Source organism: Haliotis rubra, unplaced genomic scaffold (genome assembly GCF_003918875.1).
Source record: "Haliotis rubra isolate DU_JTF1 unplaced genomic scaffold, ASM391887v1 Scf10, whole genome shotgun sequence".
NCBI classification, from domain to species: Eukaryota; Metazoa; Mollusca; class Gastropoda; order Lepetellida; family Haliotidae; genus Haliotis; species Haliotis rubra.
The window spans coordinates 4,841,931-4,860,828 of record NW_025764892.1 but is presented as its reverse complement, the minus strand read 5'-3'; the positions used below and the strand labels follow the sequence as shown (position 1 = coordinate 4,860,828).

The 18,898-nt window shown below is 40.9% G+C and overlaps 2 protein-coding genes across 2 annotated transcripts; one reads left to right on the top strand and one right to left on the bottom strand.

The window, feature by feature from the left end:
- The first annotated feature begins 2,736 nt into the window (after window positions 1–2,736).
- On the top strand, window positions 2,737–9,525 carry LOC124265862 (2'-5'-oligoadenylate synthase 3-like). Its single transcript, XM_046700710.1, has 4 exons — window positions 2,737–3,008; window positions 4,488–4,645; window positions 5,035–5,237; window positions 6,742–9,525. Exons 1-4 carry the CDS (start codon window positions 2,789–2,791, stop codon window positions 6,893–6,895), a joined length of 735 nt encoding a protein of 244 aa, XP_046556666.1. The 5' UTR covers window positions 2,737–2,788; the 3' UTR covers window positions 6,896–9,525.
- Window positions 9,526–10,416: 891 nt separating this feature from the next.
- LOC124265852 lies at window positions 10,417–14,861 on the bottom strand. Its single transcript, XM_046700699.1, has 2 exons — window positions 14,793–14,861; window positions 10,417–11,768 (listed from the first exon to the last, which is right to left on the bottom strand). Exon 2 carries the CDS (start codon window positions 11,630–11,632, stop codon window positions 10,607–10,609), a length of 1,026 nt encoding a protein of 341 aa, XP_046556655.1. The 5' UTR covers window positions 11,633–11,768; window positions 14,793–14,861; the 3' UTR covers window positions 10,417–10,606.
- Between the last annotated feature and the right edge of the window lie 4,037 nt (window positions 14,862–18,898).

The following is an 18,898-nucleotide window of genomic DNA, read 5'->3' as shown; positions in this document are numbered from 1 at the left end:
ACTGTAAACAAATATCACAAAACCTTTAAATAAATATAGACTAAATATAATTTTAAGGGTAAAAGCATTTGAAGACAACCAGTTAATAACAGTTAAGCATATCTGGAAAGTAAAAGAAAGTAACCACCCATGTTTGATGATTTCTATGTGTCTGTTCGATGGTGCTGTATGATGACATGGTGCCTTTGTGATAGTTGTGTTATCTAACTTACAATATTTGCAATGTTATGACGACTGTTTTCAGGCTAGTCAATTGTGATGTTTTCATCGAATCCAGTACTTTCTGTTGCCCGGTAGTTTATGTTTATATTTATTTCGCTCTTGTTGATTTAGATGGCAGCGGGCAGGAAAACCGAATGATTTTAACATATCTGACTGGTTTGAAAAGATTATGACACAGTTGGCGGACCTCACGTCACTTAGTATTATATGGGAAGATAGATACACAGCAAGCAACTACAGGATCGTCCCGTATGTATATTACCCTAAGTCATTATAATCCCATTAGTATTTCATACATACCCTGAAACAAATCCATGACAGCCCATGCAAGTTTTATGGAACATATATGTGGCATGTCTAGATCTGGGCCATGGGCTCTTTCCATTATATTTTATGATTATTATTATATAAACCGTTTTTTTCTGTAAAATATGTTCATATCAGAGACTAGATGTTTGTATATTATGTCATTATCACATGCCACTGTTATTTTCAAGGTCTCAGTAAGATTTTCAAAACATTCTACAGCTGTATGATAGACATGTGAAGGGCATTTCAATACTGTGACGCATCAGCGTCCGAAATTTCAATTCCTTAGTTTGGGTTACGTTCATCAATTGACAAGCCTTTGCGTGTGTTTTGACGGGTGCCATCGTTGGGACAGATATTTTAATACCTGGTATCATCACTATTTGATAGTGGTTCATACACACATGTTGATGATATATAGGCTTTATTCTTATGGATGTGGAAGCTTACGGATTTTGTAGATTCATAAATACTCATGCCAATAATGGTTGTCAGCCCCCTCCCACCCCAACCCCTACACACACCACAAAATTTGAAGGGGTGACAACCATTATTGGCATGAGTATATGTGCACGACAACGCTGGATTGGATTACTTGCGTAATTTACGCAGATACGCAGCTTATGTGTACCTCTGCTGTAAAACAAACAATAAAGAAATCTGATACAATGTTGAGTTATAAAATGAGCTAAGTTTGTAAATCAAGACAACGTACTGAAAGTGAATTGTAATAACAGTATGCAATACTCGGACAGTTGGAATGTCAATAAAGTAAGTGACAATTATATTCACCTGAAAGCAGTGGTGGGTATGCAGGTGAAAACAACAATCTTCACAGTCTTGATGTAATGGGAGATGAGTGGGGCACGTACTTGTCCACTTAACAAATCTTTTCTTAAACATTCCAAGACTATGCTAGACATGTCTATGTTGTTCTAGAAACTTCGACTTTCCACTTGCTCCCTATGTCTATGTCTATATATTAGCACTAGACTGCCCTCTAATGTTGGTTAACAGAAATAATGTATCGTTAGATTGTTTTACAATGAATTATATTACCCCTTGACATTACAAACATATACATGTACGCAATGCAGTCAAACCGACATAACCCGCCATGATATTGCTGGACTGTGACTAAAGGCGGCGTTAAACCATACTCACTCACTCATACCGACGTAAACGATGGTTCCAGAACCAAACCGGTTGTGTTGGACCCTGCAAACCCCACGAAAACGTCATCCCCGATCGACGAAGCTGTGCAGAGATTATGGAGTGTGCCAGAATTGTGGTCAGTCGGAGCCAACAACTGAAGAACTACCTAAAAGAAGGCCCTGCTCCAATCATTGAAGGGATGGGTAGAGGGGAATCCCTACAACACTTTATCCAGGACAAAGTACAGCCTAGCAGTGACTTCCGCCGGAAGTGCGACCACCTGGTAGATCGCGTGACGTACTTCCTGCAACATCACGCGCATCTCAGCGTCAACATGGTTGTCAGAGTGAGTAGACGTATTAAGGATACATTTTATATTTGTCTGTTTGAGTGAGGTTAGTTTTACGCCGCTTTTAGTAATATTCCAGCAATATCACGGCGTGGACTCAGAAATGGGCTTCACACATTGTACCCATTGAATCGAACCCGGGTATTCGGCGCGACGAGCGAATGCTTTAACCACTAGGCTACTCCACCTCCCTCATCATACATAAATGCTTTACAGGAATGTATGCTACAGGAGATTTGTCTGATTTTTTAATGCTTATATATGTATAGGTACATGCAGCTCTCTTATAGTTATTTTTTTTTAGACGAAGTGTCTTTTACATTTTAGAACAATATTTAGCTTGTTTTTAAATCTATGACGATAAAAGAAACAATTTTGTTTTCCAAACGAACATAAAATGAATAATAGATTTAGGTTGTACATAGGTACATATTCTGCTAGTCGAATATCCAGTACCAAACGTGACTTCGAGATATCCAAACATTCGAGATAGCAAGTCATGAGCATCCAGACAGACTAAACATTATTACCAAAACACAGCTATGTAATACACAAGAATCTGAGAACAACAGTATGTGTATGCGAAGACCAACTGAAACGTATGTCACAGGGGTTCAGTTGTATTTTTAAAATATGTTTTATTATAATGTTTTCTTTATAAATTTTAAAAATATTTTATAATACTTTGTCTTCTCAGGAGGTTCACTTGGAAAAAGCACCAATGTTTTTGGAAAGTCGGACGTCGATCTTGTGATGTTTGTAAACAACATCAAGTCTGTCGAAGACCTTTCAATGGAAATGCCAAACCTGCTGAATATGTTGGAAGATGCCTTGAACTCGAAGTGGACAGATTTTGCAGGATGTTTGGAGCAGGGAAACCGCTCGGACCGGGGACTGCAGTACAACCTCAGTTGCGGAGAAAGCGACCATGTCCATGACGTGGACATCTTGCCTTCCTTCAACATTCTCCGAGGTACCGATACTCATTCACAGAGGGCATTGAGGAAAGTCTTAGAGTTTTTTCCAAGTATGTTCCCGATATCCATATCTTAATGAAGGAATATTTGTTTGTTTGTTTAACGCCGCGCTCAGCAAGATTCCAGCTGTTTTACGGCGGTCTATAAATATCCGAGTCGGGATCACACAATCCCATGACTGACATATTCTACGGTAGTGCACCTAAGACAAACGGGGCGGTAGGGTAGCCTTGTGGTAAAAGCGATCGCTCTCCAATAGAACCCCCGGTTTCGATGCCCAACATGGGTGCAATGTTTGAAGCCCATTTCTGGTGTCTCACGCAGTGATGTTGCTGTAATATTGCAAAAGGACCTAACACCATACTCAGAAACTGTCGGAAACTCTATTTTTAAAAACATTATCCTGTACGACTGAGCTATTAGATGAGGCAGGTGGCACAAAAGTCCCCGACTCACCCTTGATGCTCTGATGTTCGTACAATCAGCCTTCCTGAAACTGTTGTATCCGTGCTCTTCTCACACAATCAAGTTTGTATCAACTGGGGGTGCGTGTGTGGTGTGGGGTGGAGAACTCCAATTATACTTGCTTCTACTGACAGCTGCTCGACATAAACCCGTTGTTCAAAGAGCTAAACAAACCTGTGCATGTAAGCACATATTTTTCAGAAACCACTCTTGTAGACATGTGCTTTTTCCGGAGGTTTGAAACATACAAAAGGAAAGAATCTAATGTAAGATTCTCACCCGAAATATGGAAATATGGAATGAGAGGCGTCCGTAAGATATTGCCTCGTAGGCTTGACACTGAATTTTTTTTTTCAAGAGAATGAGGGCAAAACATACACAAAGAACATATTTAAGCACCCCTGTATTTTTGCAATGATATGTTTTCCACACGTACATAAACCTTCTCATGGTGACCACGATGGAAAAATATGAGTTTTTACTGACCCGTATGATCCTTTGACTCATAAAAAAAACGACAAAATATTTGGAATCCATGTTGATTTTATGATGACAATTGCTCATTTAAAAAAAACTTCTTATTTTCATACAAAGCCATGTCTGTACAAGTATGGCCCTGGAATGTTTAATGTTGAATTTATCGGTAAATGTGAGCATTCAAAATGACATTTTGCGTGTCTTAAACGATTCAAGGTCAATACCAAGTGTAACGTCCGCGTGACTGTATGACAGCCAGCACTCTCCTCCTCGTACCCCGTCTGCTTCCTGAGCCGCTGAAGGGGCAGTCTGCGCCATTGTTCGTGTAAAGCAGCTTCCAATGGGCCAGGTTCGGTACAGGAGGATCCCTTTGTTGCACACGAAACCAGTCGTGTCCCAGATATGATCCAAAGGGTTGAGATCGGGGCTCATTCAGTCGTGAGATATGTTAGGGGATGCTTAAAAATTAGTTCTTTGCGTATAGATAATTTGAACTACTTCGACTGATCTTTGCGGAATCTTTGTGGTTTCAGTAAAAACTCCAGATGAGGTGTTCACAGAAATGAAATCAAAGACGGACAATGAGAGGAGGCTGTACGCGCCATGTTTTTCTCAGAAACAGGTGGACTTCGTTAAGCAAGCTCCTATCAAAGTGAAGAATCTGATACGGCTTGTGAAATACTGGGCAAAGGTAACTACTTCAACTTTGGTAGCCTAACATTTGGATCACTTTAAACCGTTTCGGTATGACATTGTTGATTGTATATATACTGTTAAAACAAATGTGTAATTTTCCGGGTCATGTTTTATAAAAAACGTCTATGGGCGACAGTAAGAAACATGGAGTCTTGGCTTGGAGTAGTTCTTACTGAGGTCTTTTTCAAGTTTTGAACGACTTACCTGGAGTGGCCTAATGGTTAAGTCTATACTGCATCTATTCCTCGTCACGCCCAAGACCCGGGTTCGATTCTCCACATGGGTACAATGTGTGAAGCCTATTTCTGGTGTCTCTCGCCGTGACATTGCTGAAATATTGCTAAAAGCGGCGTTAAACTAAAGTCACTCACTCACCCATGACAGGTAGAAGTCAACAGAGAAGTCAAAGCTGTGACGTCATTCTTCCTGGAACTAGTTGTCATCTCCCATTGGAAGAAGAACGGCTCCCCATTCGACTTCGTCACCCAGGATTGGTTCCGGGAGGTCATGACCAAGCTGACCGATCTGACGTCACTGCGGATACTGTGGCCCGACCAATACGACGCAGCTTTGTACTATGTATTTCCGTACGTTGCACTTCTGATCCACATTTTGATTCACCTAGTTAGGTGTGCGACTTCTCGTTCCGACATGATCATGAAAATCGAGTGTGTGCCAAAATATAGTTGATTTAAATGCTGAATCATCTTACCAGGTTTCAAAATACTCGATGCAACAAAACAAACAATACCGTGTAAATAATAGGTAAATAAATCGACATTTCAGGCGTGTGCATTCGTAAGTTCGTTTGTTATAAAAATGAAGAAATTCTGTTTTTATGCAACGCATATATTTTGTAGCGCACCCTCACACGGTCAATCATCAAAATGTTGACCATTGTTGCGCAGAAGAGATAAAGTAGTCTCCCTTTAACTGCCCTTCATCTAGATCTGAAACTGTTTATAAACATTTGTTCTATTGATTATTGTAGACAGTGATGGTTCCTTGCATACATACCGATTAGAAATAGTCATGTTTTGTAGCTTTCTGCTTTACGCAATCAGGCTGGATTTACACTAAGTCCGCATTTTTTGACGCATGCGTTACCGTGTGCGTTTTTACCAATACACTAGGTACGATCATCTGCGATATAAGACGGATGAATATAAGATGGAGGAAAAATCCTAGCATCTCTGGCAGTTTCTGTGCATGAGAAGGAGAACAGAACACGGAGATGGTGGGTACATCCCTTAAACCAACAAAGATTACTTGAAGGAGCCTATAATCGTCTTCTAAGGGAATGATTAGGGAATTAAATAACATCAATCTTTATGTGTTTTCGAAATATTGAACTAAAAGTATGTAGAAAATATTTACTTTCATACCAACATTGTTCTCTCATACACTCAGGCATTACAAATTCCACATATATAGAATTTGAGCAGTACTGACTTCCCTGGGGAACATAGTTCTGAAGGTTCTGTTGACCAAATTGAGCCTCATGAAATATCTGGGCAATTTTATTTTTCATAAGACTTTTAGAAGCACCTTGATGTAGCTGGTTCTGAGAATGAAATTTATCAAAGGTTTGTCATATTATTGTATATGTTATGCACAGACAGGCGCAGAAACACATTAAAAATAATATCTCATAAAAAAACAATCGGCATCACGTATTTTTATCGAAAGATGAGGAAATAACCTTACCTGATTGTCAACGTGTTGGGGAAATACCTCATTGGAATGACGTCATCAGGGGAATTCCTCATGCGAGTTCATTTGCGTTGCGTCAAAAATAGGAGGCCTACCTATCTAAATCGCTTCGGATCGCAACGCATGCAAACTTCGCCCCTAGTGTATTGTCTAAATGGAAAATGTACTGCTTGCGTTTTTTCGGACGCAACGCATGACGCAACGCCGAGAAAATCGGACGTAGTGTAAATCCAGCCTAACCTGGTGTAAACACTAATTTGCAGTGACCCGTTCATATGATTTTAATCACTGGTGTTCCTTCTACTCCCATACTCCCAATGGGATCTGTGTTGGTTAATAATCCTCTGGTTTGAAATGTCATGCAATTTATGTTTCCAGAAGGAATCCGGTCGTATTGGATCCCACCAACCCTTACATCAACGTAGCCCCTCGACCAAAGCATCACTCCCTGGTGATGACGTGTGCCCAGAACGTGTTGTACAGGATGCAGGCGTGGCAGAACTACAGAACAGGGCGTTATGCTGACAGTTAGAACACTCTGAGTAGCAGGATTTGTTGCACTGATACATGGGAGTGCTTACCCAGTGTAACAGATCAAGACGAATGGCACTGACAAGGCAGATTGTCCAAATCTGCACATTATTGTTGAAACCCAAGTATATCACAACACTTCTTTCTTGTTTGGTTTGTTGTTTAGCGATGCGCACATAAAATATTCCAGTTTTAAGAGGATGACCTGTAAATAATCGCGTCTGTACCACATATCTGGTGTCTTACAGGAAGGTCAACGATCTACACAAGCTATAGGACGGAATGCAGCTACAAAATCAGGGTACCTGACCGCGCGTTCCCGTTGCTCTCAGGCCGAGATCCTATGCAGCAATTTAACATGGATCCCTCAGACACAATTACTATCTCCGAGCCGACTCTTGTTTCATCCCTTTGATGTCGAGCGCCAGAAGGAGTAACATTAAGAATCGTATTTTAAGGTCTCAGTATGACGCGGACGGGGTTCGAACCACGTACTAACCTTCCACCCGTGACGATCCGGGTTGGAAATGGTGGTCAGGCTGGCTGACTTGGTTGACACATGTCATCGTATCCCATTTGCTTAGATCAATGCTCATGCTGTTGATCACTGGATTGTCTGGTCCAGACTCGATTATTTATAGTCCGCCGACATATAACTGGAATATTGCTGAGTGTGGCGTAAAACTTAACTCACTCACTCACTCAAGTAAAGCCAACCCACCTTGACAACCATTGAAGCTCCGAGTGACGTGTGATGTTGCAGGAAGTACGTGACACGTTCAACAACACGGTCACACTGTTGGCGGAGCTCGCTGCTCGGCTGTATAGTGTCCTGACTGAACTGCTGCAGGGTCTGTCCCCTTCCCGCGGCCATATTGCTGGAATGTTGCTGAATGCGGCATAAAACAACAAACAAAACCAAAACACCAATCTTCCGGTCGGCGGGTATTCACTCAAAAACGCGGTTAAGTTGGGTATCATAAACAAACATGGTTGATTGGTCGTTCAGATCGTAGAACGAGAAAGCAGGCATGTCTACTGGCTAACGCAAAAAGATGGCTTATGGCAACACTATGCAAGATATTCGATGGTAAACCTAGAAAATATCGATATCCCGAATTTCCCATAGAATCAATTAAAAAACCTAATTAAAGACATTAAGAATGTCTTTTGGAAAGATGTTTTTCAACTATTTATTTTAAGTTGCAAACCTTTGAGAATATTGACGAATTCACATATCTCCCTTTCATATAATGATTTTAAATCATATTAAATGGTATCAGTGTGGAATTAGATACATTCGGGACCTAATGACTGATTCAGGACACTTAAAAGAATTCAATGTCTTGAAATACGACTTCACATTAAATGACAATTTCATTTCTTATTTCAGATTTATACGTTTCATGCCTAACTCATGGATTAAATTATCAAAAGAAAGCCTGGTTAACAGAACAACTTTAAATATTAATTGTAAGATTCTCAGGGACAATATTTCATCACTAGATTGTAAACTATCTATAAACTGATTCGTAATGATGAGGGTATCTTTTCTCTGCAATAGTTTACTTCTAAATGCAACTCAAAGTTGGATGCACACAATCAGAAAATTACCTTTCCCGAAGTTTTAGATCAATACGAAATTGTTGAGGACAGCAGGACACGGAATTTCCAATATAAACTCGTATCATACCATTTCTTTACAAAATAGGATTGATAGAGGATAACATGTACATTTTGCCAGTCAGAAAGTGACACATTAGAACATTTATTGTTTTCCTGTCGAAAATTTCAAATTATGATAAATGAGTTCAAATTCTAGTATGATAGTCGAACCTATTAAAAATTAGACTTAAATATACTCCTGGAAACGAATACGGGGACACGTGAAAGTACAAGAAGCGTTCATTTCTTCTTTTTCCAGGTTTCTTCACAAGGTATTGTATTGCACTGTGAGTGAAATTCTGGAAATAAATAAAGGAACATTTGTAATTTCATATGTTCCCTTATTCGTTTCTATGAGTATATGAATAATTTCCTTCTTGGCGAACTAAAGATGAATATCCGAAGGGCTTGAAAACCACCCTTTTATAATAACCAAGATTGTCATTCCAATAACACTATGCATATTCCAAAATTTACCAAAAATTACCTCTATTAAAATATAATTACAACATAGAAAAATTCATTTCAGGAGACAATACCAAATTCGCCCCCGTCCCCCTTACAATTATTTGGCAAATACTTACTATCTCTTCTCCACTTTCTTACTTTTCTATATCCCTATTCCTTTTTCTTTGTACTTTATTCATACAACCATTTAACTTATCTCGTCTCTTATTTATTTCGAAGCTTGAATATACAGTCGAACCCCAATGTCTCGAACTCGGTTGGGGCGAATTGTCGGTGGTGTCGAAGTCATCTCTCGGTCCATGCCGATTTCCTGTATTTATCATTATGTCTATGCTGACAGATGTGTCGAACACTCTGATACGTCGAACTGTTCCCCTGGTCCCTACGAGTTCGACACAACGGGGTTTGACTATATGTATTTTCTGTATTATCCAGCTGTATGAATGTTGTATTATGTGCTATCGTAATGCAAAATATATTAAAGAATTACTGCTTCTATTCCTCGCCCAGATCCATTATGTCAAGTTCATTATTGTCCAGATATGTTCTTATTATGACGAATCGGATGTCACTTGCTTTAAACAGGCAATACAAAAACGGTTTGTCCTATAGACATTTCGTTCATGTATCTACACATAATGTACCCTGATTGCATAGATTGATGCTCATGACATTGATTATTAGACTGTCTGGTCCGGACTGGAATATTTACAGATCGCCACCATATAACTGGTATATTGCAGAGTGGAAGGTTACACAACATATACTCATGCCAATAATGGTTGTCACCCCCACCCCACCCCCTCTCCAATTAAGAACCCCAACCATTATTGGCATGAGTATACTATGGAATCCTAGAAGAGACATTGTCGCGCGTTCTCGCATTGTCGCCCTCTCAAAAAGAAGCAAAATGAACGGAAGCGCGACAATGCGACACATTCATCATGTCGCATTGTCCGCATTTTTAGGCTTTCGTATAAGATATAAGATTTACGCCGCTTTCGTGCAATATACAGAAATATTAAGATGGGGAATCGAACCCGGGGCCTTCGGCGTGACGAGCCAACGGCTTTAACCACTAGGCTACCCACCTCCCCCTTTCGTATGTCGCATTGTCGCCCTTGGGATGAATAGAAAAATATTATTCAAAACGCGACAATACGACAAATGGCCGAAATGTCGCACTGTCGCATTGTCGCGCTTTGGTTAATTTTGCCTCTTTTTGGCTTGTTTTTGAGAGGGCGACAACCTGACAATGTCCCTTCTCGAATTCCATAACATACAGACGTAATGTGCAAGCATTTTCTGAGACAAAGCCATGACATTAAATTCATCTCGATAACGAAATGATAACAGAAACTATTCACATGTTGGTTACTTACATTTCTTTATCTCACAGATCTTTACACACAGAGACACATGTCTTTCATTCAGATTCAGATACCAATGTCCGTGATAGCAATAGGTTAGGTATTACGCTATAAAGATCCCTGGGAATTGTATATCTGGTAAATATCATGAAAACATCATTGCATCATATATTATTGCGCACATTCAATACCAGCGAATGTTAACATCTTTATTTAGGAGGGATACTGCCTTTGAAATTAACATAGTGAGCTACAGAACATGGCCGTGGACACGTATTAAACTTTATCGTGGACTCCGAATTAAATTCACCGGATGGACTCGGGGGGCACCATAATGAAAGCTTAGGCAGATCATCGGAAACAGCGTCTTCAAATTCTGACGCAAAGATATTTGGCACGGTTAAGCTTCTGCTCCTCCTTCCGTCCCCCGGGGGTGGCCGACACCCCGGCGATCCGGTCGACCTTCCCCCCATACGGACGTATAGGTCAAAGTCGGGTACCACCTTGACTGCACCATCATGTTTCGTCTCCAGCTCGTCGTGAACATTGTGTGAAGACTGGTCTGGCTTCCACCATCCCCATTTGAACAGGTCATCAGTGGGTCTGCCCGTTTTGAGGTCTGAGGAACTTAGAGCAAGTCCTCGTGGATGGCCGACCCTCAGACTTGTATCAGGTTCCATGTAAACGCTCCTTGGTTTATCTTGAGTCGCGTTAAAAGCATTGAAATATTTTAGGTGAATATTATCTATCTCTTCTGTTTCATCATCAACATCTTCTACTGCACTGTTCTGGTAAATGCTGAAAGGACGCTCTTCCTCTCTATTTAAAGTGTCCCTAAAGTTTCGGGACGTTGGAGGTGTGTTGCTGGGATGCTGATGTGTAAATATGTGTGGCTTTGTAAACACCCCTTCAGTAAAAGTCTTACTTTTTCTGAGTGCCCGAAGAGGCTTCCCCATGGGTACGTAGGTCGCACAGACATCTTCCTCAGAGTCGTCCGTATGATTTCCTGAATCCTTAGTGTTGACTTCGGTCCTAACAGTGACTTTGTCCACATTCAGATCAGGATCAGCTGCGGCGTGTTCAATGGTAACTGCAGGTACAGCTTCAGAAGCTTCTATCTGAGCTTGCTCGACTTCTTTAGGTGTTACCGGACTACCAGATGGTACCGAAGGAGGCGCCTCGATTTCAAGTGTTGCCTTTAGTGTGTTTGGGGGTGATTTCAGTTCAATTGGCATCGGTCCAGATATAGACAACCTTTTTCCAGACTTGGAGAGGTGATTGGCTGGGAGGTCAACAGGATTAACATTAACATAGTCATCCCGTTTTGGTTTTCTGTTTGAACGTTTACGTCTCCTGAACACCCTCCGCAGTCTGAAATAACCATGGAAACGCAGTGTTATCATTGTTGTGTTCATGGCCATGTTGTCGTTTTCAATTTCAAAAGTGGTTTGGTGGAACATACATGGCTAACACGTGGTTCAGGTTAGTGAGAAAAGGGGTCGCTAATTAGTGAGATTCATAAGTGAGGGTCGCTAATGGTGAGGTCCCATGAACAGGGGTGTAGATTCATATTAGTGATTAAAGGATCGCTAATGGAGATGTCCCATGAACAGGGATGTAGATTCATGTTAGTGATTAAAGGATCGCTAATGGAGATGTCCCATGAACAGGGGTGTAGATTCATATTAGTGATTAAAGGATCGCTAATGGAGATGTCCCATGAACAGCAGTGTAGATTCATATTAGTGAGTGATGTCCCATGAACTAAAGGATCGCATGAACAGGGGTGTAGATTCATGTTAGTGGTCCCATGAACAGCAGGTGTATTCATGTTAGAGATGTCCCATGAACAGCAGTGTAGATTCATGTTAGAGTTCATGTCCCATGAACAGGGATTCGTAGATTCATGTTAGTGAGTAAAGGATCGCTAATGGAGATGTCCGATGAACAGGGTGTAGATTCATGTTAGTGAGTAAAGGATCGCTAATGGAGATGTCCCATGAACAGGGGTGTATATTCATGTTAGTGAGTAAAGGGTCACTAATGGAGTGAACAGCAGTGTAGATTCATGTTAGTGAGTAAAGGGTCCTAATAATGGAGAGTGTTCATGAACATGGTGTAGAGCAGTGTAGATTCATGTTAGTGAGTAAAGGGTCCCTAATAGAGAGGTCCCATGAACAGCAGTGTAGATTCAGGTTAGTGTGTAAAGGATTGCTAATGGCGATGCCCCATGTAGAGCAGTGTAGATTCATGTTAGTGAGTAAAGGGTCCCTAATAGAGAGGTCCCATGAACACCAGTGTAGATTCATGTTAGTGTGTAAAGGATCGCTAATGGCGATGCCCCACGTAGAGCAGTGTAGATTCATGTTAGTGAGTAAAGGATCGCTAATGGATATGTTCCATGAACAGGGGTGTAGATTCATGTTAGGAGTAAAAAGGGTAATAGAGAGGATTCAGTGTAGAGTCAGGTAAGTGTGTAAAGCTAATGGCGATGCCCCATGTAGAGCAGTGTAGATTCATGTTAGTGAGTAAAGGGTCCCTAATAGAGAGGTCCCATCCAGTGTAGATTCAGGTAAGTGAGTAAAGGATCGCCAATGGAGATGTTCAGTGAACAGGGGTGTAGATTCAGGTCCCTAATAGGGAGGTGAACACCAGTGTAGATTCAGGTTAGTGTGTAAAGGATTGCTAATGGCGATGCCCCATGTAGAGCAGTGTAGATTCATGTTAGTGAGTAAAGGGTCCCTAATAGAGAGGTCCCATGAACAGCAGTGTAGATTCATGTTAGTGAGTAAAGGGTCGCTAATAGAGAGTGGTCATGTTAGTGAGTAAAGGATCCATGGAATGTTCCATGAACAGTGTAGATTCATGTTAGTGAGTAAAGGGTCCCTAATAGAGAGGTTCCATGTAGAGCAGTGTAGATTCAGGTAAGTGTGTAAAGGATTGCTAATGGCGATGCCCCATGTAGAGCAGTGTAGATTCATGTTAGTGAGTAAAAAAAGGATCAGCAGTGTAATGGATGATGTTCCCATGAACAGCAGTGTTGATTCAGGTAAGTGTGTAAAGGGTCCCTAATAGAGAGGTCCCATGGACAGCAGTGTAGATTCTGGTTAGTGTGTCAAGGATTGCTAATGGCGATGCCCCATGTAGAGCAGTGTAGATTCATGTTAGTGAGTAAAGGATCGCTAATGGATATGTTCCATCAACAGGGGGGTAGATTCATGTTAGTGGGTAAAGGGTCCCTTATAGAGAGGTCCGATGAACAGCAGTATAGATTCCTGTTAGTGAGCAAATGATTGCTAATGGCGATGCCCCTTGTAGAGCAGTGTAGATTCATGTTAGTGAGTAAAGGATCGCTAATGGAGATGTCCCATGAACAGCAGTGTAGATTCAGGTTAGTGAGTAAAGGGTCCCTAATAGAAAGGCCCCATGTTGAGCAGTGTAGATTCATGTTAGTGAGTAAAGGATCGCTAATGGATATGTTCCATGAACAGGGGTGTAGATTCAGGTTAGTGAGTAAAGGGTCCCTAATAGAGAGGTCCCATGAACAGCAGTGTAGATTCAGGTTAGTGAGTAAAGGATTGCTAATGGCGATGTCCCATGTAGAGCAGTGTAGATTCATGTTAGTGAGTAAAGGATCGCTAATGGAGATGTCCCATGAACAGGGGTGTAGATTCAGGTTAGTGAGTAAAGGATCGCTAATGGCGATGCCCCATGTAGAGCAGTGTAGATTCATGTTAGTGAGTAAAGGATCGCTAATGGAGATGTCCCATGAACACCAGTGTAGATTCAGGTTAGTGAGTAAAGGATCGCTAATGGCGATGCCCCATGTAGAGCAGTGTAGATTCAGGTTAGTGAGTAAAGGATCGGTAATGGAGAGGTCCAAATGAACAAGTACGGAAATTCAGATAAGAGACTTCAGCATCGCTGATGGAGGTGACAATAAACAAGAAGGTAAATCAGATGAGAGACTGAAAGTTTCCTGGTGAAAGGGATGAGTGTATCCCGGATGGACTGACTGACTGAGTATGGTTTTTCGCCGCTTGAATATTGCAACAAAGGGATTCATACATTGTACCTATATGGGGAATCGAACCCGGGCCTTCGGCCTGACGAGCGAATATTTTAACCAGTAGGCTACCCCACTGCCCCATCCCGGATGGAACACACCCTCCAAAAAGTCATGGAATCTCTACTTTACTGAGAAAGTGTCATCCCAACTAAACACGTTTTGTAATTGACAACTTTCTTCAAGTCATTGTTTGTTCATATGGCACAGAGGACAGACACGGACATTGATCATTAATGGATGATGACCATGAACAGGAACGTAGATTCTCATGAGTGACACCAGTGACAGTAAACATGAATGTCAAGGACATAGTGACATATACTGACCTCTTAAAGAAACTAGGGCGTGGAGGGCTTGGTTCCGGTGGCCCATTGTCACCTCTCTCTTTATTTCTGGAAGAGACATTCATTTTATTAATGCTTGTAATTTGTAGTGTAATGTGTTTGAGTGTGTGTATGTGTGTGAGTGTGTGTGCGTGTGTGTGTACGGATGGATGGCCGGACGGATGGATGGATGCATGCATTAAGCATTAAGCTTTTAAAGGAGGTTTGCGAGGGTAAGTTTGAAGAAGTTGGAAAGGTTTCCGTCCGTAACGTTTCGTGTACTTGGAGTTCATTTCTTGAGGAAAGTGCTGTGTGGTATCCAGATGAACCGATCGCTTTTATTGTATTATTCACAGACGTAATATGTCAGGAACGCACAAGAACTTCATGGGCCAGCCTTTCGTTCATGCCATGGGGACACATATTTCTCGGTTATATGTTTCACGTTCCTCTAGATATCATCCATCTGCCGTTGTTACTTTTAATACTCAAACGCCAACTCGTAACGAAGTATGTGTCTTTGCTATAAGTTAATTAGGAGCATGCATTTGGTGAATTTTCATTTATTTATTCGTTTTTTTGGCCATGTCAAAATAGCCGACATAGCCGTAACCCGTGACGTGAAGAACATATGTACATCTTCATGATAAGGAAAACACATGTTTCATGAAAATTCCGACAGAAGTTATGGTTTCGATAATTTTGTATTGAGAACAGATAGACATTTGTAACCGATACTATGTAAACATTTTGTTCGGAGATCCGCATACCTTTCACATACAAATAATAAATGGTCCTCATCTCCGAGAACTCCTAGATTACAACTTGTGCATACAGCAATGTTTTCATTTGTACATTTTTTGTCTCAATAGATTCACTTTAAACGAATGCAATGCAGTACGTAATTTACATAATGCACGAATCAAGGTGTTATCGCTTAGTGTTGTAAGGTATAGTTCAGGCTGAAATAATTATTTGAAAGTGGAGTAATTCTTTAAAAATGTTGATGTGCAAAGTGACTCATGCCAGACCTGGGAATATATATCACGGACTCTTTGTGTAAAAGTCCTGATAAATATTTGCTTGTTTCCTGCATCTTGCGCTATCCAAACATATGAAAAAACAGTTGTGAAAAGTAAGTGACGAACATCTCACACTCATGTATGTGACGATCACCTTTTATATTTCATTTCATGTATTTGGAGAGTGCTGACTGAGGAGGGTACACTACTCTCTGACACAGTACTGAACATACGTTATTAATTAAGCGCACATAGCAACATGTAATATCAGCCTGCCCGACCGCCCGGAACGGTCTATTTTCATCTCGGACGGTCAAATTTCAAAAGAAGCCCGTCCGGTGGTCTGGTAGATATTTCTCTGATCTTGATTGTGAGGCAGACAATGCAACATATTTCTAGTTTTCTAAACCAAGCCATGTACCTTAGCCTTAACGTTACGATACATGCAGTAAAGTATTCAGAACCTGATTTGTTTTGTTTCTTATTGTTGAAAACCTATTTCTCGGTTGTACTTGTCACTTTTCCGTTTCCTTGTTTTCTCATAGTTCACGCCGATCGCGACGCTTGGTGAACTTTAGGCGGATATAGAACATTACCTCACTTTGTTAATTACTTGATACATACACTTGAACATAGCTAAATCAGTGGAATAAACCCGTGGCGTTAGAATGTTATTTTCTTGTAGGGTTAAATATGTGACTAGAAGTATGACATTATACACCAATTCTCTGTAAAATGGAGCGAATAGCCAAATACACTTTTGAAAAATAAAGTCTTAACATTCTGTGAAATTTTATTAGGTTTTAACAGGTAACAACTCCTGGAAGATGGTGTGCAAAATCCAGAATAGGGAACACTCCCTTGGCCTGTTACAGTCTTATGAAGATACAGGCATCTTTTTGTTTTGTAATCTACTAGATATCTGTGACAAATCAAATAAAACACAGATTGAGAAAACATAAATGACATTAGACAGACTGGATTGGTTCCAAATCTTTCAGTCATTTTCAGCCTGTGCATTCTCTCAGTGACAACAACACTCACTAACTTAATCTACTCTGACAGGCATGCAACATCTTCCATACTGTCCCTTGAAGCAAGTAAAAGAAATATAAAAAACCCGAAAAATTCCTTTCATGTTGTATATTGAACAAGTGTTTAGCGGCGCATTGCTGTTAATGTTCGTACGTGGGTGTGACCCGTGAAGATCCGAGTTAGAATTGGTCTTCAGCAACCCATGCTTGTCAAAGAGGCGACTAACGGGATCGGGTGGTCAGACTGACTTGGTTTTCACATGTCATCTTATGCCAAATGATCGATGATCGTGATGTTGATCACTGGATTGTCTGGTCCAGATTCGATTATTTACTGACCGCCGCCTTATAGCTGGAATGTTGCTGAGTGCGACGTTAAACAACAAACAAAGAAAACAAACATTGGTGTGAGTGTGATGAACAACATCCCCGGGTGGTGTAAATGAAGGAACACACTGTTACACATGGGAGCGGTCTGGACAACCAGGCGACTTCGACATGCTCGATTGGTTTGAGGAAATAATGATACAGCTGCTTGACCTGAAGTCTCTTGGCAGACCAAGTACACTACGACCAAATACCGAGCTATTCCGAATGTACAGGTTTCTGTTGACAGGTATACTGAAATATCTATTTCACACAGCCTTTCACTAAGCAAGAAGATTATTTAACCTAACTACACCAATTTCAGTTTGTGTGCGAGTGATGATTTGTTTTACGTCTCGGTGGTAAGCGGTGATCAGGCTTGGTGAAGATCAAATGAAAGAATTTATAGCATCAGGATATTTGAACATATGTATTGAAGATATATATGCTGAAAAACATTAGAAACGCACCACCCATATAATACGAAAAATATCCCTGTCAGACTGAAATGTACCTATGATATTTGAGCATCGTCGGTGCATTTTAGTGCGGTGCGTTTCTAATGCTGTTCAGTATATTAACCCTATTACCCTATTAACTTATGATATATCTATTTCAATGGCATCACCTGACAAAATGGCGATGCTGGGTACTATACTGACTACTTTTCAGACCTCGGCCATTCGTGTTGGATCCAGCAAACCCTTTCAAAAATGTTCTACCAGAGCCCATACACTGTCAGGAGTTGATGCGATGTGCCAAAGCTGGGTCGCAGCAAGGCTCTCAAGAACTACCTAAATCACGGCACAGCACCTAATATCGACGGCATGGGGAGGGGGACAGACCCTGCAGCAGTTCATTCAGGACACTATACAGCGAGCTCCGCCAACAGTGTGACCGTGTCGTTGAACGTGTCATGTACTTCCTGCAACACCACACGTCACTCGGAGTTTCAATGGTTGTCAAGGTGGGTTGACTTTACTTTGTTTTACGCCACACTCAGCAATATTCAAGCTATATGGCGGCGGACTGTAAATAATCGAGTCTGTTAAATAATTTTGAAACGAAACCCATCGTCTATTTGAACGTTCGAATGTTTTAAATATACATGCATATCTCTCAGTTGTTTCTACCTATTCAATGTTTCCGTGAAGAGAGAAGTCAACAGGCAAGGGAAAGTGCTGGGGTCATTTTTCCTTGAGATAGTGGTTATCTCCCTTTGGAAGAATCACGGTTCTCCGACTGACTTCAACACCAATGATTGGTTCAAGGAGGTCATGGCCCAGCTGGCGGATCTGACGTCACTGCGGATACTATGGCCTGAGAGATTCAACGTTGCATCGTACCGTGACGTTCGCTCGATGTATGCATCTTGTGACGTAACTGAATGAAATAACATTTTTGCGTTCGACCCTTTTCATGCAATGTGAAGGCCATTCCTTATCACATGAAGTATCCTTATGGAGACTTACTCTGTGTGATTTGATAGAAAACAATATAATCCTTCTGAGCACCATGCACAAACAAAACTTTACGCATTAATTATGAAGTGTCTTATAATGTATTTAAACTATCCCCAAAAAGAAACGCATAGGTCATATTGATGTATGAAATTTTAAATATTTTCAAAATTAGTGTTTGATTGTTATACTTTCGCCGTTATAATGCTGGTTTGGGTACATTTAAC